General features: G+C 38.3%; 1 protein-coding gene across 2 annotated transcripts in view; it reads right to left on the bottom strand.

Annotated features, from left to right (window-relative positions):
• Positions 1-25,862, bottom strand: part of ctnna1 (catenin (cadherin-associated protein), alpha 1) — a 160,504-nt gene that overhangs the window by 91,890 nt on the left and 42,752 nt on the right. For both annotated transcript variants that reach the window (XM_043703889.1, XM_043703890.1), the window contains exon 7: positions 12,676-12,879. In XM_043703889.1, the coding sequence (XP_043559824.1) occupies positions 12,676-12,879 (204 nt within the window). The remainder of the gene's footprint in view (positions 1-12,675; positions 12,880-25,862) is intronic.

Genomic DNA, 25,862 nt, shown 5'->3' with positions numbered 1-25,862 from the left:
GCCTGGCAGAACACACACTGAATACCAGAAAAAAGATTATTCATAAGAATGTGCCACTTCATAGCACTCTGATAACACCTTGCAACACTTCCTTGATTAACAAAAATAGGCAGTTGGAGCGATAAAGTGGGACAAGTTCAATCTGGCCAAAGGTTTTGTAGACAGATAATTGCCAGTATTGTATCTATAAGTGAAGAATGCAAAACATGAAGACATGATTTTGTTTCTAAAAAGGTTGCATGGTGCTTATTCTTACCAACTGTGTCATAAACTGATGTAACCATGACAGGAAGACTGGTGATGGAGAGGTTAAAAAAGCTTTTCACTCATTTGTTCACTTATCACTTGCACAGACCAAGTCAGGAAAATTGGTCATTTAGACTCTGCTCAGTTATGATTATACCAAGCTGTTCTTACTGATGAACAATGAATACCTTCTACTCACATTCTATCCTTTTAACCTAATGTCATTAGATTGCATGGGGCCGAAGTAATTGAAGACCCCTAGGGTTACTCTCTCTCTCAACTGTACGTCACCACCATCATTTGTCTTGGGTCTGTCCTGTCGGTGGAGCATAACATACTCAGGAGTGGTGATAGAGAAGTCTACTGAAAAATATGATTTTGCAGGTATAACTATCAGGCTGTGAAGTGATCAAGTATTTGATTGTGTGTGTATAAATTTCAAAAGTTACATCGCAGATTCAATGCAACACCAAAAGATCATAAGGCCGCTCGGCTAAATTACATTTTGAAATTGCTAAAGCTAATTCTGAATTTCATTATTTGGCAAGAATTTTATCAGCCTGAAAACATGGAACTTCCCTTTATGCAAAAGTTTATTGGTGTCATGGCTGGGCCAGTATTAATGCCCACTCTTAGTTCCTTCTTGAATAACTGCAGTTCATTTAGACTGGGTACATCTATAATGCCATGAGGGAGGACCAAGATTTTGACCCAATAACACTGATGGAGATACATAAACATAAGCTTCCTTCTTTACACAGTCAATTTAAGGTCCTTGTTGAAATAAGTTTCTAAAGGAGGGCATTTTGAAAAACCAAGATACCTACCCCTCACCCCTTTAGATAAATATACAATTCAAAACCTATAACTAGCATTTTAAACTAATCATGTCACAAGTAATTTATAGTAGAAAATAGATTCCTCACTTAATTTTGGAGACATGCAAATAGTCAGTAAATCCAAATTATTGCATGCATCCAACTTGTCTTTAATAAGCAGCTTTTAATATTTACGTTCATGGTGGAGAAACTGAGACTGAGCAAAACAACTGAACACAAGCTGAAGTGGGCAGGCAGAGCAAAAGCCAAAGCACTTCACAAACTCTTGGGATAGCTGTAATTTGTTCTTACATGGACTTATTCAAAACAGTAAATCAAGTAGGAACTACTGTTAACAAACCCAATGTCTTGATTAACTTTTTACTGGTGTATCTTATAAATGGCGGGATTAGGTTAGAAATGCAAAAGACAGAAGAGTGAAATAATGAGAGAGTTGGGGGGGTTACATTTTAGTTATTGTTCTACAGTAGACATGTCTAAACCTATGAAATTTGCAGTCAGTGTGGGAACATGCATTTCTTAAAATGTATATTTACACCCAGGTTTACTATAATAATTTATATAGCTAAACTTGGTTTGTGGACAAGTTACATAATACGGTAAAATGCCAACAGGTTTTCACAGTAAAGATTAATTCTACAAATTAAGAACACTTTGAAACTGGAACTAAAATCATTTCTAGTCACATACTAACTACAAATAACATAGTAAGATAGTATAAATAATATAGTGTAAATAGCATTCAATGTCTGCATTAAAGATTAAAACATAAGTTCGACATGAAGAGGTCAAACTTTCATTTTTGCTACGAGTTAAATCACGCATCATTTGTTTATGCACTTGAAATGAAGCTTAGGGTATCGATGGTGAGATTGTTTCGAAAAGTTAAGTCAAGCAAAATTGCAAGGTTTACGTTAAACTGAATTTCAAGTTAAAAACTTTCAATGAAATCCAAATAGAGGGAGGAGAAAGTATTCTGCCCTCATCAATGACCCCAGTAATAATGACGATAAAGCCAATGAGCCAAGGAGTGGCAGATGGATTTTAATTTAAATGTGAGGTGTTGCAATCTGGTAAAGCAAATCAGGGGAGAACTTGGGTAGAGCCCTTGGGAGTGTTGCTGAACAAAAAGACCTAGGGGTGCACATGCATAGTTCCTTGCAAGTGAAACAACGGGTAGAAGGGTGGTGAAGGTGACATCTGGCATGCTTGACTTCATTGGTCAGTGCATTGAGTATAGGAATTGGGACATCATGTTGCAGCTGTGTCGGACTCTGGTAAGGCCTCTTTTAGAATACTACATTCATTTCTGATCTTCTCATTACAGGAAAGATAGTGTTAAATATGAAACGAGTCAAAATAAGTTTACAAAAGGACATTACTGGGATTGCAGAGTTTGAGCCACAGGGAGAGGCTGAATAGGCTGGGAGTTTTTTCTCTAAAGTGTCAGAGGGAGAGGAGTGACCTATAAAATTATGAGGGGCATGGTTAGGAAGAACAGCCAAGATTTTTTTCCCCCCATTCAGGGAGTCCAAAATTAGACCGCATAGGTTTCAGTTGAGAGGGGAAACAATTAAGAGCGACCTGAGGGGCAACCTTTTCACACAGAGTGTGGTGTGTTAGAATAGAATCCCTACAGTGTGGAAACAGACCCTTTGACCCAACACGTCCACACTGACCCTCCAAAGAGGGACCATCCCAGATCTATTCCCCTATCCTATATTTGCCCTGACTAATGCACCTAATCTACACATCCCTATGGGCAATTTAGCATGGCGAATTGACCTAACCTGCACACCTTCGGACTGTGGGAAGAAACGGAGCACTCGGAGGAAACCCACGCAGACAAGGGGAGAGCGTGCAAACTCCACACAGATAGTTGCCAGAGGATGGAATCGAACCCAGGTCCCTGGCGCAGTAAGGCAGCAGTGCTACCCACTGAGCCACCGGGCCAACATGGTGCATCTATGGAATGAGCTACTAGAGAAACTGATGGAGGCTGGTATAATTACAATATTTAAAAGGCATCTGGATGGGTACATGAATACGAAGGTTTAGAGGCTGGCAAATGTAACGAGGTCAGATTGGGATATCTGGTCAGCGTGGATGAGTTGGACCGAAGGCTTGGTTTCTGTGCTGTATATCTCTATGATTCTATGAACTTGATTTCTGTAGGTTAGCATGCAATCAATATTCCATTCAGTTATGTGCTGGTCTGTCACAGGATTGTCCACAACATCTGTGAATTGGCTTCATTTGAGTGATTCAGTAACTTGGCCCAAATACTTCTACTCGTCAAAACTAACCTTTTATTTCAATACACGAATAACTTAAGACAGTTTGGTATGGTTGCTCAGTGGTTAGCGCTGCTGCCTCACAGCACCAGGGAACCAGGTTCAATTTCACCCTTACATAACTGTGTGTGGAGTTTACATATGGAGTGTCTGCATGGATTTCCAGGAGGTTAGAGTCATAGAGATGTACAGCATGGAAACAGATCCTTCGGTCCAACCGATCCTCCAGTTTCCTCCCACAGTCCAAAAGATGTACAGCCTAGGTGGGTTAGCCATTGAAAATATAGGGTAGAAGGATGCTCTTCGGAGTATCTGTGTGGACCAAATGGCTGGTTTTCACAGTATCAAACAAATAAACTTAAAGAAAGTGTGAAAATAGTAGCTGGAATGAGAACATATACTGAAGTGAAATAAGAACAAGGAACAGGAGCATGAGGGATAAGGCAGATGTAGAAGAAAGCAATCAAATGGAAAGACAAACAAATTAATTAATTATTTTTTTAAAAAACTGGTTTTACAGCAAAGCATTACCTTTGGGTCTTTGACCTCTCCACATCCATCACTACAAAATGACCATTTATCGACATAGATTTTGCATTGCCAGTAATATTCAACGGCATATTCAAATCATGCAATTTTCTCCTTTTGTAGTGACATCCAATTCATGAAGGATAACATGACAAATATTACACCAGATTACAGCTAACATAAATTTCTTGAGATAAGTCACAAAAAAGGAAAATGCTACATTCAAGTACCCTAAGCCAAGTGGGTTCCAATATCAATCCATTTCTGGAATATGCATATTGGTTTTTAATTTTAGGAGATCTTGGATGTCCTAAGTTGCTTGTGATCAAGATATTGCTAAAATTAAATCAAAGCAAATATACAAAGTGATGCTATAACAACCTTGATTGTCATATTTCTGAAAAACCCTCAAGCCTTACAATAACTGAAGTTATGCAATTCAGAGGAAAAATGTATTTGAATTATTAGCAAATACTATTAAATAAAACCAAATGGTATTTTACAGTGTAATCTGCATTGCTTTCAAGTATAAAATTTAACGTCTTCTACAAATGAAAATACCCAAGACAATTTTACATGTCCAAAATTTGAGATGATGCTCAAGACCACCTTTTAGGGATCATATAAATTCACATGTAATAATAAGCTGGTTATTGAGCAGTTGACAATGATGAGAATTTATATTTTTCATCAGACGAACAAGGTATTGTCATTCAAATTGCAAGTGAGGTCAGCATTTCAAAGTGTTACATACTTTCTGAACACACTTCACCACATGAATTGACCAATCCTATCCCATTTCGAATCCATCCAGTCCTCCAAATATCCCCTAAGCAGCCCCAATTACCTTTGTACAATGTTATCAGCCATTTTTTAGCCACTTAAACCTTAAGTTTGGAAATTCCCTACACCTCTAATTTAATTCTATAAGGCATTAGCTGAACTGTATCTTATATCAACTTTTCAATCACATGCCTTAATATTCCTACCTTTTGTTTGATATCTATTTTTGCCTTGTACCCCCACAATGCAATTGGTGTTTTCTTTTTTAATTTTACATAATTATATGAAGGCAAATTGTTCTCTTTTTTTTTTAAAAAGGGCAAAGAATATTTCTCCATGAAAACACCACACACTCCAATTAATTAGGAGTCAACAACACAATAGCAGGAATTTATTAAACCTCAAAAGAAAAGCACAATATAGTAGGTCTAATGATCAATACAAAAGTGCCCCATTAACATTTTCAGTATATTCAATGAGCTACAGACATGCTTTAGCCAATCGGGCAAGTGTTCAAGATCTGTCCATTTTCTGAGCCTAGCACGAACAAAATCTTCCTCAGCAAATACGAATTGCCATGTTTGAAGTCAATGTACACTGCACCACTTATGAGTGAACATAAATTACTGTTTGCTGCACAATGAGACAGGCTGAGGTTTTAGAAAGCTCAAGGGGTCAAGGACTGAGGCAGCAGCACCACACAAGTATTCATTACTGTTCACCAATAAATCTCAAAAATGCTTACTAGGAAGGACTTATTGATCTCATTTCTCATCAGCAAAATACATTTCTAATGTATTTACTGCCAAACACATTTAGCAATTCTTTTGCAACAGCACTTGTAAGAATTTTTTTTGACATAGAATTGGACATGGACAGTTAGTTCAATTAATTTTATTAGCAAGTGGTTACAAAAAAATGAAAGGCTTTAAATATTTGTGTTTAAAGTGGACCTTGATCTGTCAAGCAGTCTGTCTGCAGGTAGTTGTATAGTTTACAGATATAATGCTATTTGGTATAAACCTGAAAACTTGCATTTACCAACCATCCATCCTCAAAAAGTAATCTGTACTGTATCTGGAAATAACAACAGTAGCCTTCCATACTAGTATAGTGGTGAATAATTGAAATACATCTGTCTTCCTACTCTAGCTTCTGGACAACGCAATATAAGTAATGGAATTTTACTGGTGTCAATTTATATGCAAGTAAAGTGACTTGAATTTCAAACAGGACAGCCCAACACTTCACTGTAACATGACAAAATCTAAGTCAAGACTAGATGTGGCAAGACTGCGGAGTTTAGATCCGATTCATTAGTTGTGAGATTGCTTAGCGCGGTCTTGTGCGGCTTATAATGTGGCACACAAGCAGTTCAGTTTGGTAGTTCACATGGTTGACACCTCATTCTTAGGTTGGCCTGGTGCTGCTCCCAGCAGCGGATTGTAGACAGAAACGAAACAAAACTAACACAGGTAAAACATTAATAATGAAAAAATTAATGCACCTTGAGTGACAAATCTTTAACTCTGAATTTCCACTCAAGGGGATTAAATGAAGGGGCGGCTCGCTGGCCGTTTCCTCTGGGTACTCCAGTTTCCTCCCACAATCAGGTCAGGTGGATTGGTCGTGCTGAATTGCCCATAGTGTTAGATGCATTAGTCAGAGGGAGATTGGCCTGGGTGGGTTGCTCTTCAGGAGGGTCAGTGTGAACTTGTTAGGCTGAAGGGCCTGCTTCCATACTGTAGGGAATCGACCTAATCAAAAAAACGTAGTGGAGTATACTGTAGATGTCCTAACTATGATCTTTCAGAGTTCCCTAGATACAGAGGTCATCTGGATTGGAAAATCATGTGTCACACTTTTTTTAAAGAGAGCAAAAGAGGAAAAGCAGGGCAATACAGAAAGTTAGCTTAACATCAGAATGGGGAAATGGTTGGAACTTATGACCAAGGTAAAATCACTGAGCACATCAAAAATGTTCAGTTAATCGAGGAAAGCCAGCATGGATTCATGATAGGCAAGTCTTAGCCGACAAACCTAAATTGATTTTTTTTGATGAGGCAACTAAGGTAAAGGACAAGAGAATGTCTATGAATGATGGTACATGGACTTCCAGAAGGCATTTGAAAAAGTCCCACATAAGAGATTATTAACAAAAGTAGACGCCCAACAGAATTGTGGGCAAATTGCTAACATGGCTGGGAAACTGGTTGAGTTGCACAGTGGTTGGTACTGCTGCTTTACAGCACCAGAGACAAAGATTTGATTCCACCCTTGGGCAATGTCTGTGTGGAATTAGCACATTCTACCCATGTCTGCATGGGTTTCCTTCAGATGTTCCAATTTTGTCCCACAGTCCAAAGATATGCAGGTTAGGTAGATTAGCAGTGGAAAATGCAAATCTGGGCACGACTCCTTATTAAGGATATACTGACCTTGGAGGGGATACAACATATGCTGAAAGGATCAGTGTTTGGGCCTCAACTATTTACAATGTAATCAACGACTTAAATGAAGGGACCAATGCAGTATATTGAATATGATCATAAAAGCTAGTGAGGGACATTGTCATAGCCTATGTAAAAAACCAGCAAAGATATCTAGACAGGTTTAGTCACTGGAAAGAACATAGCTAATCAAATTTAATGTAAATGTCTAATGTAGATAGGCCAACAAAAGAAAAGATAAATTTGGATTTGGTACTGGGTATTGAACTGGGCCAGGTGTTAGAAGTGGAGGTAGGTGAGCACTTTGGTGATAGTGACGACAATTTGGTTAAGTTTACTTTAGCAACAGAAAGGGATATGCATATACCGCAAGACGAGAGCTATGGCTGGAAGAAAGGCAATGATGATGCAATATTTAGGATACACAGGATGGGGGAGGAAACTGCAAGGAATGGACACAATTGAAATGTGGATATTGTTGAAGGAACAGCTACTGCATGTCCTCGAAACATATGTACCTGTCAGGCAGGGAGAAAGTGCTCAAGAAGTTGAATTTCTTATCAAGAGGAAAAAGGAGGCTTATGTAAAGATGAGACGTGAAGGTTCGGTTAGGGCGCTTGAGAGTTACAAGTTAGCCAGGAAGGACCTAAAGAGAGAGCTAAGACGAGCAAAGAGGGGACATGAGAAGCCTTAGGCAGGTGGGATCAAGGAAAACCCTAAAAAGCATTCGATAGCTAGGTCAGGAATAAAGAATTACTAGAGTAAGATTAGGGCCTTTCAAGGACAGTTGTGGGAAGTTGTGCGTGAAGTCAGAGGAGATAGGAGAGGTGCTAAATGAATATTTCCTGTGTGAATAATGATGAAAGAAAAAACACCACAGGTTTGAGCAGAATACTGAGATATAGCCTATTCGGCTAGACAGGATTGAGGTTCACAAGGAGGTGGTATTAGCAATTCTGAAAAGTGTAAAAATAGCCAAGTCCCCTGGGCGGATGGGATTTAACCTAGAATTCTGTGGAAAGCTTGGGAGGAGTTGGCTTTGGTCTTTATCTCACCACTATCTACAGGAACAGTGCCAGAAGACTGAAGGATAGCAAATGCTGTCTCCTTGTTCAAGAAGGGGAGTGGAGACAACCCTGGTAATTATAGACCAGTGAGCCTTACTTCAGTTGTGGGTAAAGTGCTGGAAAAGATTATAAGACATAGGATTTATGATCATTTAGAAAAGAGTCATTTGATTAGGGATAGTCAACAGAGTTTTGTGAAGGGTAGGGCGTACCTCACAAATCTTATTCAGCTCCTTGAGAAAGTGGCCAAACAGGTGAATGAGGGTAAAGCAGTTGATGTAGTGTATATGGATTTCAGTAAAGCGTTTGATAAGGTTGCCCATGGCAGGCTAATGCAGAAACTACCGAGGCATGGGATTGAGGGTGATTTAGCGGTTTGGATCAGTAATTGGCTAGCTGAAAGACAGAGGGAGGCGGTTGATTGGAAATATTTATCCTGGAGTTCAGTTAATAGTGGTGTACCGCAAGGATCTGTTTTGGTGCCACTGCTGTTTGTCAAATGAGCTTGATGAGGGCATAGAAGGATGAGTTAGTGCCATCCACAAATTTACTAAGATCAGTGGAGTTGTGGACAATGCAGAAGGATGTTGCAGGTTACAGAGGGATATAGATAAGTGCAGGGCAGGGCTGAGCAGTGGCAAATGGAATTTAATGCAGAAAAATGAGGTGATTCACTTTGGAAGGAATACAGAGTACTAGGCTAATGATAAGATTTTTGGTAGTATGGATAAGCGGAGACATTCTTTGTGTCCATGTACATAGATCCTTGAAAGTTGCCACCCAGGTTGACAGGGTGGTTAAGACATACGATGTGTTAGCTTTTATTGGTAGAAGGATTGAGTTTTAGAGACATGAGGTCATGTTGCAGCTGTACCAAACTCTGGTGCTGTAGCACTTGGAGTATTGCATACAGTTCTGGTCACTGCATTACAGGAAGAATGTGGAAGCACTGTAAAGGGTGAAAAGAAAATTTATTAGGATGTTGCCTGGTATGAAGGGAAGGTTTCATGAAGAAAGGCTGAGGGACTGGAGGCTGTTTTCATTCGAGAAGAAGGTTAAGAGATGACTTAATAGAGACATACAAGATGATCAGAGTGAGTGGACAATGGGAGGCTTTATCCTTGGATGGTAATGGTTAGCACAAGGGGACATAGCTTTAAATTGAGGGGTGATAGATATAGGGCAGATGTCAGAAGTAGGTTCTTTACTCAGAGTAGTAAGGGTCTGGAATACCCTGCCTGCATCAGTATTAGACTTGCCAGCTTTAAAGGGCATTTAAATGGTCATTGGATAAATAGATGGATGATAATGGAATAGTGTAGGTTAGATGGACATCAGATTGTTGAAATGACTTGTGAAACCATTGAGGGCCAAAGGGCCTTTATTGCACTGTAATGTTCTAGGTTCTAAAAAAGGATGTATTCTACTTCATCTTTCCCGTTGAAGTGAATTTTTTTATTGTGACATGCAACACCGGAAAACACTGACCTATTTGCACATGAATCACTCAGTTTCACATGCAGGTGAAGTAACTGCATGCTACATTTTGTTACAAGTTGTTGTAATACAAAGAGTAAATAATTCATGTCACAATTATGTAGGGCTTTGATAAAATCATGCCTGGTCTACCATATGATAATCTGTCTTCATTACCTAGTGAAGACAATTATTTATAGTTAACCTGTATGAAGAAGTTATGACATCTCCAGGGCACACCTTCCTTACACTGTAACAATCATTCAACTTGGCTTGATTACTGGTAACATTTCCTGTAAGCTGCAAGGTCACTTAGTGCCCACATACACCATTTGGTGCTCTAACCCCATGCCCAATGCAGACTTTTAGTTCCAGAATTCACTGTCATGTACAGAACTCAGAAGTCTGCACATAAGAAAACAAAATTAGAGGGAAAGCACATTATATGAAAGGATTTTTCCATGTGATGCAGTGATTTAAAAGCCCTGACTAAAGAGGGAAACTGAGAAAGGAAACAATCCCTTCCCAGTTTCCAAGGTAACAAAAAATTAATAGGATGACTTTATAACCAGATTCAGATGATACAAGGTCTTCTGAGCTCAGTTGAACCTTAAGAGTTCATTAGTGCAGTACAAGTAAGTTGAAAATGGCAGAGCTGGATCCAGGAGCAGAGAATAAGCAACTTTAACTATAAATGTTTCTTTTATGTTACTTGATGACGACATTGGTAGATCTACACAAGCCAGACTGAGTTGATCAAGTTCTGTAGGCATACCATTTTTGTGACTGTGTGATTAATTTTATTTACCTTTATGCTGAGTAGACCAGAGAGTCTCTTCAAAACATCAATGTTCATTACATCGGTCATTTAACATGCTCAGTATAGAAGCATTCCTTAAATCTGAGGAGCCTACTGGGTAGCCAGGGCACTTTTAAAGTTATGCTAAATGCAGAAGTGCCATTCCACTGTTATTGCATAACTGTTGAGCTTAAGTATAGCTAAAAGAAACCCAAAAAAAGAAATGGGGCTTGAAGAAAAGTAGCGAACTATAGCACAGAATCACAGCTTTGTACTCAAAATATTGAACAATATTACCTCAAATATCTCAAAAATAAGAGTGTAATGATAACTGCAAATAACTAAAGCAAAGAAAGCGAATGAACAAACTTATCTGCGCTAACCTTACAACTGTAAATACATTATACTACATTAAAGTAAACAATAAGGGGCAACAAGATAGATTAAAAAGTAGCATCCAGATAGTTAAAGCAAGAGTTCACAATATTCTGTGTTTATACTGCTCTCAACATTTCTGGTTCAATGTAGTAAGGCAAGATTTAAGTTAAAAGATTTTAAAATTGTAAAGCATAAACATTGAAGATGATGATTAGTATCAACTCAGGATAACAAATTCACGTTAGAACTAACTCTGCTGTATTTTCACATGAAACAATACATCACAGGGGGATTGTGGAGTTTCTTGAACAAAATAACAGATCGTAACTTGCATTTCATATAAACAGGTAATTCCAATAGTTAGTCAAGGTTCTATATTTTGATTCTACATAATTAATTAATCACGGCAGCCAATGGAAATTGCTACTCTCAAGGAAGTGTCAAAGGCATGAATTAAAAGTTAATCAGGCTGACCAAGCAAGCTCCTTGGATGCTGCCTGAGCTGCTGTGCTCTTCCAGCACCACTAATCCAAGCAAATATGAGTGTTGTTTTGCCATCCACAAATTTCTCTGAAGTGACATGCAAAGATGCAAACTGATAATGAATCAAATCTTCAAACTGCAATCCTGACCCAACCATCTTAACCTACGACAATATTAGGATTTGGTCGATACGTGGAACCTAAGAGCACAAGGGGATCTTGATCAGCTAGGTCAGTGGGTTGAATGGTAGATTAGTTTAATTTACATAAAGGTGAGGTGTTGCATTTTGCTAAGACGAACAAGGGTAGGACTTACATAGTTAGTGGTAGGGCCCACAGTAGTGGTGTTGTCAAACAGAGGGCCCTGGGGGGTTAGCTTCTTGAAAGTGGCATCACAGGTAGATAGGGTAATGGTGATGGTATTTGGCATGCTTGACTTCATTGGTCACAGCATTGATTGTAAGAGTTGGGATATCTTGTTGCGGCTGCACATGATGTTGATGAGACCATTTCTGGTGTACTGTGTACGGTTTTGGTCAGTCTGCTATAGGAAGGAAGGATGTTATTAAATTGGAAAGGGTGCAGAAAAGATTTACAAGGATGTTACCGAGACTGGAGGGTTTGGAGTTATAAGAGCCTAGATAGGTTGGGTCTTTTTTTCCCCAGAAGCGTACAGGTCGAGGGGTGACATTATAGAAGTTTATAAAATCGTGAGAGACATAGATAAGGTGAATAGCTAAGGTCTTTTCCCTAGGGTAGGGGAGCTCAAAACTAAGTTTAAGGGTGAGAAGGAAAATTTTAAAAAGCGATCAGAGAGCGATGTGTGTAGAATGAACTGCCAGAGGAAGTGGTAGACGTAAGTACAGTTACAACATTTCAAAGACATTTGGACAGGTACACAGATAGGAAAGGTTTAAGGATATTGGACAAACAGAGGCAAAAGGGACTAGTTTAGTTTAAGAAACCTGGAGGGCATGGACAGGTTGGACTAAAGGGTCCGTTTCTGTGATGTGAGATTCTATAAACCATCAACCACCATCTCCAATGAGATACCTTCCTACAAGCTACCTGACACTCAAAATATTACCATTGTTGTTGATGGTGGAGAGATTCAATGTTGGTTTTACCACTGACCAGAAAGAAAACTACACCAGTCATAAATATTGTGGAAACAAGAGCAGGTCTGGGTTGAAAATGCAACAGTGAATAACTCAAATTCAAACTGCCCCAAACCTATCCATAAAAGCATCAGAAAAAAAGTTAGATTGTTAGCATTTTAGTGGAAATGGATGAGGCAAAATTTAAATCTTGAGATGAATTTAATTTGACTCACATTGCCCATATATTCAGAAAGCAGATCCTGCAAAGCCTGTCTCACTGCATTACACTCAGCCACAATGCGCTCACGTCGATCATCACGTGTGCAGGATGAGTCTGCCATTAATGCTGCTCCACTAATAATGCTCTCAAGTCGTTCTTCCAGAGATGGTCTGAAACGTTCCTCACTGAAGCTCAGGGGATCCACAATTATTTGTTTCTATTTGGACAAAGAAAAATGTTTAGTAAAGCTTGAATTCTTTAGCCTTTCTTCAAATATCATTTTATGTTTTCTGTAATCATACTATCAGGAAATTAATTTTCATTTAAGAAACAAGTTGGACAAGAAAATATAGCACAGTTCTGCATTTACACAGTATTTTAAAACCTCATTTTCCATCTTTCATCAAAAGTGACAGCACTGTTGTTCTTTACACAATCTGGAACTCAAAGCCTACTTCCTCATTTTTTGAGTCGAGCTTCTTCGCGGTATTAATGCATTTCAGAACTTCCTCCTAAAATGTATGCATGTTCACAGACTGCTCAAACACCTAAGTTCAACATTAAAAGGTAGAACATTCATCCCTAACAATTAAACTTTGAGAATTCAAGAAGCATGCATTTCACAGTATCGTAACCTTTGATTAACTCAAATTAAATCAGCACCATGTGCACCTCATTGCAGAAATGAAACATGACCATAAGTGCGCATGTGCTCGAAAACCAAGATTTTATGATCCAGCTTCACAGAGAAAAATAAATTTTTCCACTTCTTTCATACCTAAAAGTATTCTCCTCTGCCACCTCTTCACCTGACATAAAATTCAACTTCAGCTGAGAAGGGCTCTTTGTCCAGAGGTTTCACCATAAGGTTGCAAATGAAGTATTCTCGAATTTCACTTTCCTTTACCCCTGATTGACTACGCATATTTAAGAAAAGCTAAAACCAGCTCAACTGTATCAAACTGGCTTCCATTAAAGCAAGGCAGCACCTCAAAATTTAAAGGTGAGCACCGAATCTTTTTGACTAACAGTTCAAATTATTTTTTTTTTTAAAACTTTCCTTGCTTGGCTTTTACAAAGGAACACACAAGCAAAACACATCAGTGCTAACTGATTCTTGTATATTGGTACACAATGTGTAGTGTTAGGAGTCAATTATGGGATGACGAAGATGACAGGTATAAAAAGAGCAGACAGGTAAAATGTGCAGGTAACAGTGGCAGAGAGAGACAAAGATTTTCGGCCAGCAAGCCACTCAGGAAATAAAAAGTCAGCAGGGCTGAGGTTGAGAGAACTTTTATTAGGGAGCTAAATTATGAGAACGCATGTTGTCTTGTAGCAACTGAAAAATTGTGGTATTTAGGAAATAAATACTTTTCTTGTGTATTGCGGTTTAAAGCTCAAAGAGTTCATGATTGAAAATTCTGACGAATCCCTTCTAATTTTGCTTCTGTACAAGTCCAAATACTCCACAACACAAATATAGCAGGCATTTATGTCACACAGCAATAAATGAAAACAAAAATGTCATGCTGAAAACCAAAACACACACTTTGGGAAAATCTCAAGAACCCTTCAAAGAAATTATTTCTTGCCCTTCCCTGTATAATAGGTTAAATAATCAAAATTACCAAATGGAGGAGTTATACCCAAAAACTAAAAAACAAAATGGATACTTGTACTACAATTCCATCTTAACAGATACAAATGTCTGATTGAATTCTTCTGGATTACCCATAAAAAATTTGTACCATAAATGCAAGTAATGTGCAGGTATGAAATAGTAGCTGTGATCCATCATGCTTGCATAACATCAGCTTAAGTCAGTCAATGATAATTTTCTGTGTACTGTCCCTAGAATAAAAGGTTATTTTGATCTGTCAAAATTAAGAGAGATGAAACCTTTAGTTATTTTTAGTAAGTGTCATGACTGTTACAGGAGGATATGCTGGGAATCAACTACTCCACCAGTCACATTTGGTAAATGTTGACTCATTTACCAAATGGTCAATTGATCTCCTTTTCATATTACTTAACAGGAGACAGAGCAGTGGAGAGTTGCTTTTCGGACTGGAGGCCTGTTACCAGCCATGTAACGCAGGGATTGGCTCTGGGTCCACTTTTGTTTGTCATTTATATAAATAAGTTAGATGAGAATATAGGAGGCATGGTTAGGAAGTTTGCGGATGACACCAAAATTAGTGGCATCGTAGCCAGTGAAGATTTTCTAAGATTACAAAAGGATTGTGACCAAATGGATCAACAAGCTGAAAAATGGCAGATGGAGTTCAATCTAGATAAATGCAAGACATTGCTTTCTCATACAACAAACAGGGGTAGAGCAAATACAATTAATAGTAGGGCCTTGGATAGTGTTACAGAATAGAGGAACCAAATCAGTTCATGTCTAGCATGGACTGACTGGACTGAAGGGTCTGTTTCCATGCTGGTTGACTAAGTGCATAAAGATCATCTCATCATACAATCCCTGATTGTCCTCATCTTTCCATAAAAGTAGGAAGACCACAGCATATATTCACAATTGTTGACTACATTTCCTACGCATAGTTACAACCTTTTTTTAAATCCAGAAAGTGCCCAAACTGTTCCATTCTTAAAAATTTATATAAGTGTGTGTGTACTTCCAAGAAGCCACACAAACTTGCATGACCAAAAACCAAGGAAATTCATACACTCTGATCCAGCTCTAATTTCATCAGTTTATCAGATTTCTACTTACTGGACTGGGACTCTCACCGAGCCAAAATGCCTCAAAGATCAGAAACTGTTATAAATGACGTTGACAGCTATGCTACAGTGACATATGACAGTATTAAAAACCCCAAATGACGTTAGCTGGTGTTTATGCATCATACTCAGCACTACACCTTACAGCCAAAAACTATCATCCTTCCCACTATCCTGAAATTACACATCATGCACGACTCATCCATTAGTTTCTCTGACCTACTCGCTCAGTGAGCATCTTGCAATATTTGTTGTCAGATCCCACTGATAAGATGACCAGATCTTTGAAGTTTTTCCAACTGATGGCTGCTTATTCATCTCCAATCTAATCTGTGGTTATACCAAAAATTCCATCCTTGATAATTTTCCTTTCCCTTACTTATCTGCCTTCCTGGTGATTTTTTTAAAAAATGGAATTGATTTCCAAATGTACATTGATAATATTCTGCTCTTCCACTCATCTCTTTTAAACAGTCAAGACATCATTTTCACAAGGTCAGATATTTAATATGTTTTTGGTATACTAATCACATTGATGTTAAATTTATATCTCGCATGCCAAGCTTTATAATGCCTTCCCTACCCTATAGTAAAACATATGAGCCATCAAGTTTATCACAAAGCACAAGTGTGGAAATAACCCACTGTTCCTGTCTAACCTCCACTCTGATCAAAATTATCCACTATTATAGGATTTATGTAACAATTGGCAAAAGTAGAAGTTATTGAAAAGGCAATCCATTCTCATATTTTGACTGCTTCACTGCATCATTAACATTTAAGATTTGCATTGATATTTATCTTTCTTCAAAGGTCAAGACAGATACAGTAGAACTAATACACAACACGAAGGAATTGCAAAACAAGTGAATAATTTCAGCATATTAGAAACAGGCTTTCAGTTTGAATTTCGAATTTTATGTTCCCATCTAACCCAGTAACTTTTAGATTCCCTCACCTAAAAATAATCTACCCACTGCTGCTTTAAAAAAAACTGAATCACCTCGTTCTGAAACAGAGCATTCAACCCTCAGAATAAGGGTTTCCTCATGTTGGCCCTAAAACAAAAACATTCCGTATTCATCTACAAGAGAAAATATCCTTTCCATGCACACCTTATAAAAGGTAAGATTTTATATACTTAAAACAAGCTTGGCTTCACTCCTCTAAACCCCAGCGGAAACCAGCACATTCTGTCCAACCTACCCTCACTAGACAGCACTCATTTCAAATATCATATTTCAATATTTCTAGAAAATCTCCTCTGAACTGCCTTCACTAACTTGACATCTTTCCTTAACTGAGGATACCAAAACAAAAAAGGTATTTCCGATATGGTCTCACAAATTTCCCACGTAAATGACACATAACATCCTCATTTTTATATTTAATTCCTTGTCATAAAGAATAGAATCCCATTAGTCATCTTGATGAGCTATTGTACACGCACACCAACTTTGTGACTTATGTATAATACACCTCAATCCCTCTACTCCTCAGGACTCCAGACATTCTGTTTAAATAACACTCTGCTTCTTTATTCTTCCTGCCAAAAAAGCAAACTTCACTTTTCCTTCATCTCTCAGATTTTGCCCACTTTACTCAAATACATATCTGTCTGACAATTCATATTTGCTTGTGCTAAACTATCTGGTCTCAGAGCCTTAAGTGCAGGACAACTCGAAAGACACACTTTTCTATGCTCTTAGGTTTTGCCACTGAACAACCATTTCAGTGCATTTTTTCTTAAAATCCTTGTTGGATATATTGAAAAATTAATCACTACGTGTTTTTTAAAAAAAAAAATGCAATTTTATCATAATATAAAAGAGTAGCAGTAACTGGCAAGAGGGGCATTTAGGACCTGTATTTCAGGTTTGATCACAATTAATGGACAGTTTTTTTTAAAAAATACTGGAATTACCAACAATAAATATTAAAGCAATTAAATGTGGGGTGAATGATGACAATGTCAAGATTTTTTGAAAAATGTATTCATTCACAGATTGAGGGCACTACTTGCTAGGCCAGCATTTATTGTCCAGAGGGCAGTTAAGAATCAACTATATTGCTATGCATCTGGACTTACATGTGGGCAGAGCTTCCAGTCAGAAGAGTGTTCTTCACAAATTGGACCTATGACATTTCAAGACATCAGGCCAAACATAGGTAAGGAAGCCTCCTGCTGATTATCACCTACCATCCCCTGATGAATCAATACTCCACATACATGAACTTGAAGTAACACAGAGTAGCAAAGGTTATAAAACGTACTCTTAACGATCATCACCAAGATTGACCTGGTAGCAGCACTATTGACCAAGCTGGAAGAGTCCTAAAAGACAACCATTAGACTCGGTGTGTGACTGGTCTTGAGTGAACAACTTACTTGACATAGTCCTCTGCAATCAAACTCCGGCAATGCCTGGGGAGACAAAACCTTGCTTTCAAATTCTGGATATCCTACATCATGCTGTGTGGCACTACCACCATGCTGTTTTTTCAAACCGATCGAGCAACACATACTGGGTATTTACGAGGTACTGAGGTTCATCAGTAGCAGAATTGTATTCAAACAATTTGTAAGTTAATGACCACCATACCATCACCATTAAGCCAGGTGATCAGCCTTGATTCAGTAAAAAGAGCACAAGAACATGTCAGCAGCAGCACTGGACCTACCTAAAAATGTGTCAACTAACAAAGGTAGCACAAACAGTATATGACAGAGTTAAGCAGCAACAAAACAGACATAGCAAGTTCAAATTTTGCAGTCCTGCCACATCCAGCACATCTAGTCTTGAAATATTATGGGCAAACGACTGGAGGAGGCTGCACAACAAATATCCCAATCCTCAACTATTGATAAGCCCAGCACATAAATGTAGTGACAAGACTGAAGCAACTGCACACATCTTCAAATAGAAATGCAGAACAGATGATCTATCTCACTCTTGTGGTGTGGTCCCCGACATCAAGGGTGCCAGTCCTTAGCCAACATTCTATGTGACTTCGAGAAACAGGTGAAGGCACTGAATACTCCAAAGGTTGGATCAAGATTCCAGCAAAAGCATAGATGAATCGTGCTCCAGAATTAGCTGCGCCCCTTGCCAAGTTGTCCCGATACGGTCCTGCAAAAACTAGCATTGTGGAAAATTAGCTATAGGTGTTTTAATAAATCTGTCAATATCAACTATGACAATCCTCTTGAAACTGAACCTTCTGCCCTTCAGGGATGGGTAATACCACTGCACCACAAAAAAGTACATGTCAGTCTACTCTAGATCATCAGAACAGAAGGTGTCATCAACAATGCTATCAAGCATCACTGCTTATTGATGCTCACTTTGGTTCTGCCAGGATCACACAACTATTGTCTTCAAAACAACCTAAATGAAGACCAAGGGTACATGAAAGCAGCATTGGACAGAGTGTGACGTCAAACAGCTTGACTGAAACCTTAGTACTGTATATTAGCAGGAAAACACACCACTTATTGGAATCATACTAAGCACCAAAGGAAGGTGGCATCACTGCTGGACATTAAATTATCTCAGTGTGAAGGCACTGGAGCAAGAATTCCTTTGTGTAGAGGATTTTAAAATTAACCTGATCGCACAACTCTGGAACGTTGGTCTTCTAACTCAGAAGTAGGGGCACTCCCATCACAAGAGTCCTAGTTCCTTGGGGTAGTGTACTAGGCCTAACCATCACCAACTGCTTCAATGACCTTCCTTTCATTTTCCAATTATAAATAAGAGGTCCCTAACTATTGCACTATGATCAGTAGCATTTTCCACTCATATTGAAACAACCAATTCCCATATGCACCACTACAACATGCAGGCTTGTGCTGATAGAGACCAGTAATGTCTATGCAATAAAATGACCATCTCCAACAAAAAAAATGCAACTATCTCCCCTTGATGCACATGAAATTGCCACTTCTGAATCTCCTACCATCAACGTCTAAGAGCTGAAGTAAACTGGCTGAGTGATATAAATATTGTTGTTACAAAAGCTGGTCAGAGGCTGAGAATTCTATGGGTCGCTCACCATTTAGAAAGAGACAAATGAGGGGTCTGATGGAATATCCTCCATTTGGAACACAGCTCTAATAATAATCAAAAAGCTTCCAATCATCCAGGACAAAGCAACCTAATACGATTGGTTCTCCATCCAGCAATTTCAAAATCCAATCCCTACACCACCGATGCATGATAACAATAGCATGCACCATTTGTAAAGACACACTTCAGCAAGATTCCACGTCTCCTTCCTTCAATATCTTCCAAATCTTCTACAAGTGCAAGAGCAGTAAATACAAACACCACCAACTACAAGCGCTACTTCAAGCTTCACACTATCCTGACTTAGAACTATAATCACTTTTCCTTGAAGGTAACCAGGTCAATATTTTCAATTTCCTTACTAAGGGCACATAATGCATACCTACACCCCAAAGACTGCAATGGATCAAGATGACCACCACCTTGAGAGAAATTAGAGATGGGAAATAAATACTGGTCACAATGGAATTTCCATCCCAGGAAAGAATAAAACAGAAACAGGCCAGTCCAGGCAAACAACTAGACCAGGTCAGGTCCAGACAACTGTACATCAATTAGCCTAATATCAGTGGTAGAAACAGCAATGCAATCCAAGTTCAAAGCTGTATTAGGAAACCTATTAAAAAAATTGTAAATTAGTAAAGAATAGCAACATGAGTTCAAAGATGGAAGGTTTGCTGAACGTTTTGAAGGAATTAAGAAAGGCTAAGTCAGGGAAATGCAATGGATAAAATATATTTCAAAAATTGTTACACTTTGACTACCAAGGACAAATTGAAAAATTAGACTGCACATTTTGACTGATCCATTACATAAAATTCATGCAATGTTCAAGCAAGCCATTTGATTTTGGGGATGCATATAATTTGAAAACCATGACTCGATAAGGCACATACTTAGCTGCCTACATCAACACAGCCACAATACAATAAAACAAAGATAAATAGGTAGAAGCCCTTTCAAAGAAAAACCAAAGCTGCCAGGGCAGATCTGGGAAAAGTTTCATCTAATGAAGTAGAGAAACAAGAACAAAAAATAGAATTTACTTCTTTTAGCAGAATTAAAGTGCAATTGACTGGAATTTGCTTCAGCAATACTCCGAGCACAAAAGCAGAATGAGCAAATTACAATTATTATTTCTTTGAGAAAGCTAGACAACAGAATAGATTACATTTTACAATCCATTTTGTACATTTAGTCCTGGCAAATGTAGGAAAACAAAGTCACTTGAGGATTTAGTGCATTACATGTAACATCATTGCAAAAACATCCACAGTAAAGACAAATGTGAAAGGACCACTGACAAAGTTCAGAAATATTGTTTGACAGGAATGAACCAAAAATCCCAACACTTGATCTCAGCACAGGAGCAAAAAGTTCACTTCAGCTCTTGTGAAATCTTCTAGACTCAAAATGTTAGCTTGCTCTCTCTCCAGATGCTGTCTGATCTGTTGTGATCTCCAACATTTGTTGTTTTCTGTACACATAGTAAGAGGTCATTCACTTAAAGTCGCTCTCTTTTAAGTCATTTCAATTGAATATGCTTTTAGTGAGATCAGCATCCCTGCTTAACTTAATGAATCCAAATTAACAATTTTTGATTAATAGAAAAATTAGAGCTGACACGAGGAAGAAAGGTTTTTCACTGAGGGGGTAGTGGCTGTTTAGAATTCATTGCCCAATTTAATACTGGAGCAGAAACCTTCAATTCACAAAAACAAAACTAGATGTGCATCTGAAGCACTGTAACCTGCAAGTTATGGGGCAAGTGCTGGTTAGTGGGATTAGAACGGGAGATTAGTTTATTCAGCCTGCACAGAACTATAAACTGAATGGCCTCTTAATGTACTATTATTTTTCTATGGTTCAAACACTTGTTTTTGGGGGGGTACGTTGATTGGAATTTAGGGTTTAAAACGAACAGATCAGCATGATTTTACTGAATGGTGGAGCAGGTTCAATGAGCTGAATGGCTGATAGTAGGTACTTATTTGTATGCCCATATATTTGCAGTTTTCTAGATTCTGTATCCAGTTTTCAACTTTAAAAAAAACTAGAATTAAAGTGAAAAATAGTACAATTACCATAGGTATATCATCCCAAATCTGGCAGCCTTGTTACCAAGAACATGCCATATTTTGAAACACTAACCAACTTCTTCATAAAGTGTTCACAGGAACAAAGATGAATTTATTGGTTTCTGATTTTCTACCCAGAAACTAGCCAGGAACATTAGATTCAGAATACACCCTTAGACAACTAAGTGTCGAGAGAACAGGGAGGGCTGGAGGGGTGAGGGAAGGCAGATCTTAAAGCACTACTACAGTGCCAAGTCCTATGTCCTTATAATTCTTGCTGATTTCACCCTATGAGATCAACCAGAGAATAGTCTTTTCATTTGCAAATGTACCAGCAGTGCGCAAGAGAAAAAAAAAACCTGCTTTCTGGACAGTTCTGGTTTTTGGTTAGCCAGATTTCAGACTGTACCTGTATAGGCTTTTTAAAACAAGATGAACGCCGCCCCCACCTTTGAAACTACCGTAAGAAATTGCTGTTTAGGAATGCTGTTGTTATTCTTACTGCTGTTAAAGTGACACCTGGGATATCGAAACAATCTCAAGAGGAAGTAGTGACAGTACTAATGTCATTAATCTAAGAAATCGGAGGCTCGGTTAAATGTTCTGGGAACATGGATTTAAAATCTCACCTTGGTGGTCACAATTTAGATTCAATTGATAATTCTGAAATTGAAAGCTAGTCTCAATAATGGTGACCATGAAAACATTACTGACCACGGGTGGCGTAAAAACTCACTTTAAGCAAGAAACTTTGCCGACCTTAGCTGGTCTGACCTACTGCACTTCAAGATCTACAGCAGCTGTGTCCTAAGGAGATTGTCAAGCACCCTAAAAATGGGGTTAGCAAGGGCAACAAATGCTGCCTTAGTCAGTAAGACCCCACAGCCGAAGAAGGAAAAAAAGATATTGCAAACTACTAGCTGGATATTTAATAGACAAGAGAAATGTCTGGGGTTTAATGCAGCTTACCTTACCTCATCAAACCAGACAATCCTTTTGTAAAAAGGGTAAGGAAATGTGAAACCAGGGAAGTTACAGAGGAGGAACATTTAATGAGTTCATAAATCTAAGTTGTAACTTTTGTTCAACTTGTCATGTTTTATACAGTCACGAGTCCTACAGCACAGAGACAGGCAGATCGGCCCAAACTGGTCCATGCCGACCAAAATACCCATGTACACTAACCCTATTTTCCTGCACTTGGCGCATATCCTTCTAAACCTTTCCTATCCACGTAATTGCCCAAATGCCTTTTAAATTTTGTTAATGCACCCGCCTCAATCACTCCTGCTGGCAGCTCATTCTGTATGCGTACCACCTTCTTAAAAAAAAGCTGCCCTTCAGGTTCCCTTTTATCCTTTTCCCCTCTAATCCAGTTCCCTATAGTCCTCAATTCCCCAAACCTGGGAAAAAGACTGAGCGCATTCACCTGATCTATGCCTCTCATGATCTTAAACACCTCTGTAGGGTTCCTCCCCAAAGTCTTCTATGCTCCAAAGAAAAACAGGTTCTACCTTGTCCAACCTCTCCCTATAACTCAGACCAGAGAGTTCTGGCAACATTCTTGTAAATTTCTTCTGCACTTTTTCCTGTTTAATAACATCGTTTCTTTAGCAAGGTGACCAAAAGTGAACACAATACTCCAAGTGCGGCCACACCAATGTTCTGTACAACTGCAACATGACTTCTCAACTTTTATACTCAATGCCCTAACTGATAAAGGCCAGTGTGCCAAAAGCCTTCTTCACTTCCCTGTCTACCTGTAACCCTACTTTCAGAGAATCGTGCACCTGCACTCCAAGGTCCCTCTGTTCCACTACACTCCTTAAGGGACGAGCATTCACCATGAAATTCCTACCTTTATTTGACTTTCTAAAATGCAACACCTCACACTTATTTACCCAGTAACAGCTGTGCAAATGGACAAAGCCTGAAGTAGACTTGATAACAGCTTCACAAATGGCTACTGTACAAACTTAAAAGTACTGACAGTTAGTGGAAAAATCTAAAATAAAACCAAAATAATTAGGGAGCAAAGGAAAGCAGTGAGTACTAGTTAGAAGGATTAATGAAGTTGCAATGTGGCAGGCACAAGTTGAGTTGAGAACAAAGTTAACAATATTGGATCCATTATTATTTTAGGCTACTTTTAAAAAAAATCAATTGTAAAACTCAATACCAAGCAAATAATAGATGGAGTCAGATGAAGTATCATGAATCAGCAGTGTTGGTTTTAAAGGCAAAAAATAGTGAAGCTCATATTTTACGCACTGGAAGGATGTCAAGGTTATTGTCTTGGACAAGACAATGGAACGGAAACCTCAACCATGATCTTAATAAATGGTGCGCAAGCTGGAAGAGCCAAATGGTCTAGTCTTGCTTTTTTTTAAAAAAAAAATAAGGAACAAAGCAGTTGATAAATAACTATGAAAATATTTCAATGACAGTCATGCTAATCAGACAACAGCATTCACGCTCAACATCTGCGACTAAGTTCAAAAAGAATTTACACAAACTAATCAAGATTTACACTAGGCATCTGGACATGAAGCTGGTGATAATGAAGTTGAAGCTCAAGATCATACTAAATGGTGGAAAAGGCTGAACAATTCATTACTGTCCAGAACCTAATAACAACCAATAATAAAATAACTAGGAGCAGCATCAGGCAGTTCAGTCGTGAGGCTGCTCCATCATTTAATGTGATCATGGCTGATCTCATCTCTGCCCCAACATATTTTCCTGCCTACTTCCCAAAACCCATTACAACAACAAAATTTTTTGAAAATGTTGGCAGATAGAGGGGAGTCATGAGATCAAGATTTATGTCTCTTTACCAAAGAGATGTTTTAGCTAAACACCACCAGCACAACGCAAGAGAACTTTTAAAAGTAGTCTTCAGTTTCCACAGGAGTGGTTTTCCAGAACACTGCAGTGGCAACTTGAAAACTGGCTACAGCCAGATCAAAACAGCCAGCTACAATCCATGATCTCTGTTTTAAAATTAACATGACTAAGGTTAATGTCCTTTACACTTGTTTTTCTTGCTTACAAAACAAAGGAATTGGGATTAGGAGTAGGCCATTTGATTCCTTGAGTTTGCTCTGCCATTCAGTAAAGTCAACACTGACCTAATTGTAGCTTCAACTTCACATTCTGTCTCTGATAACCTTTTGACTCTCATGTTAGACCAGAATCGATCTACCGCCACTTTAAAAATACTCTCAAATCTGCTTCAATGCTTCCAGGGAAAGAATCTTCCAAAAGGTCTCAACTTTCAAACATCTGCTCATCTCCGGCTTAAGTGGACTCCCCTAGTTTTTAAAACAATGTCTTCTAGTTCTAGCCTATTTTTGCCTTCCTAATAATTTGTCATACCTGTCTGTAAAACACCCAACTTGCACTATACCTCAGAGCTGAGCATTCTTTCTATGTTTAAATAATATGCTGCTTTTCTATTCTTCCTACCCACGTCTGGAAATTCATATTTTTCCCCACATTGTATTCCATCTGTCAGAAGTTTCACCACTTGTTTGAGGAAACTGGGAAAGGATGTGTTAGGAAGTGATAATTACAAAAACATAAGTTATCACCAACCAATCATACATTTATTTCTTTGTTCAAGTAATTATTAATTGTGAATTATTTCAGTTCCTGCGTTGATCCTAATGTCACAACTTGCAATCTGAAAATGAGCCTTTATGTCTTGTTTCCTGGTAGCTAACCAATTATTTACCCTCACCATTATAATTGCACAAATCAAAGATGTAGAACCTGAAACAGACTCACTAACCTTTGAAAAGAGTTAACAGCAGAGTTAGAATTCTAGGCCAGAGAAAGAAAAATTGAGAGAAAAGAAAAAATATGGCAAGAGAAGAAAAAAAAAGGAAAGTGAGAGAAATGATTAGCGAAAAGAATTCCAGGTAAGGCTTCTCAAATAGTGAACCAGTGAGTCCAGTAAAGGTATCACCAGTTACAGAACCATGTTAGCGGTAGGGCTAAGCGTTGAATCTTTAAAAAAGCTTTTAAGAATTTTTCTAAAGTAATTCCAAAACTTGGAGAGCAACATAGAAGCACTTTTCACCACATTTAAGTTTGCAAAGTGCAGATTAACAGGAACAAGGATTAACAAGGTTCGTGCAACATTGTCTGATGAGATTTCAGAAGACTGAAACAACTGAAAAAAACTAAAATTAAAAAAATGCTGGAATTCATAACCCAAAATAGAAATGGTTGGGAGAATTCAAGAAGTCTAGCAGCATCTGTGGACAGAAAGCAGAGTTAATGTTTCAGTTCCAGTGACC

Source organism: Chiloscyllium plagiosum, chromosome 14 (genome assembly GCF_004010195.1).
Source record: "Chiloscyllium plagiosum isolate BGI_BamShark_2017 chromosome 14, ASM401019v2, whole genome shotgun sequence".
Classification (NCBI taxonomy): domain Eukaryota; kingdom Metazoa; phylum Chordata; class Chondrichthyes; order Orectolobiformes; family Hemiscylliidae; genus Chiloscyllium; species Chiloscyllium plagiosum.
Note: the sequence above shows the minus strand (reverse complement) of the source record. Positions and strands in the feature narration are given on the sequence as shown.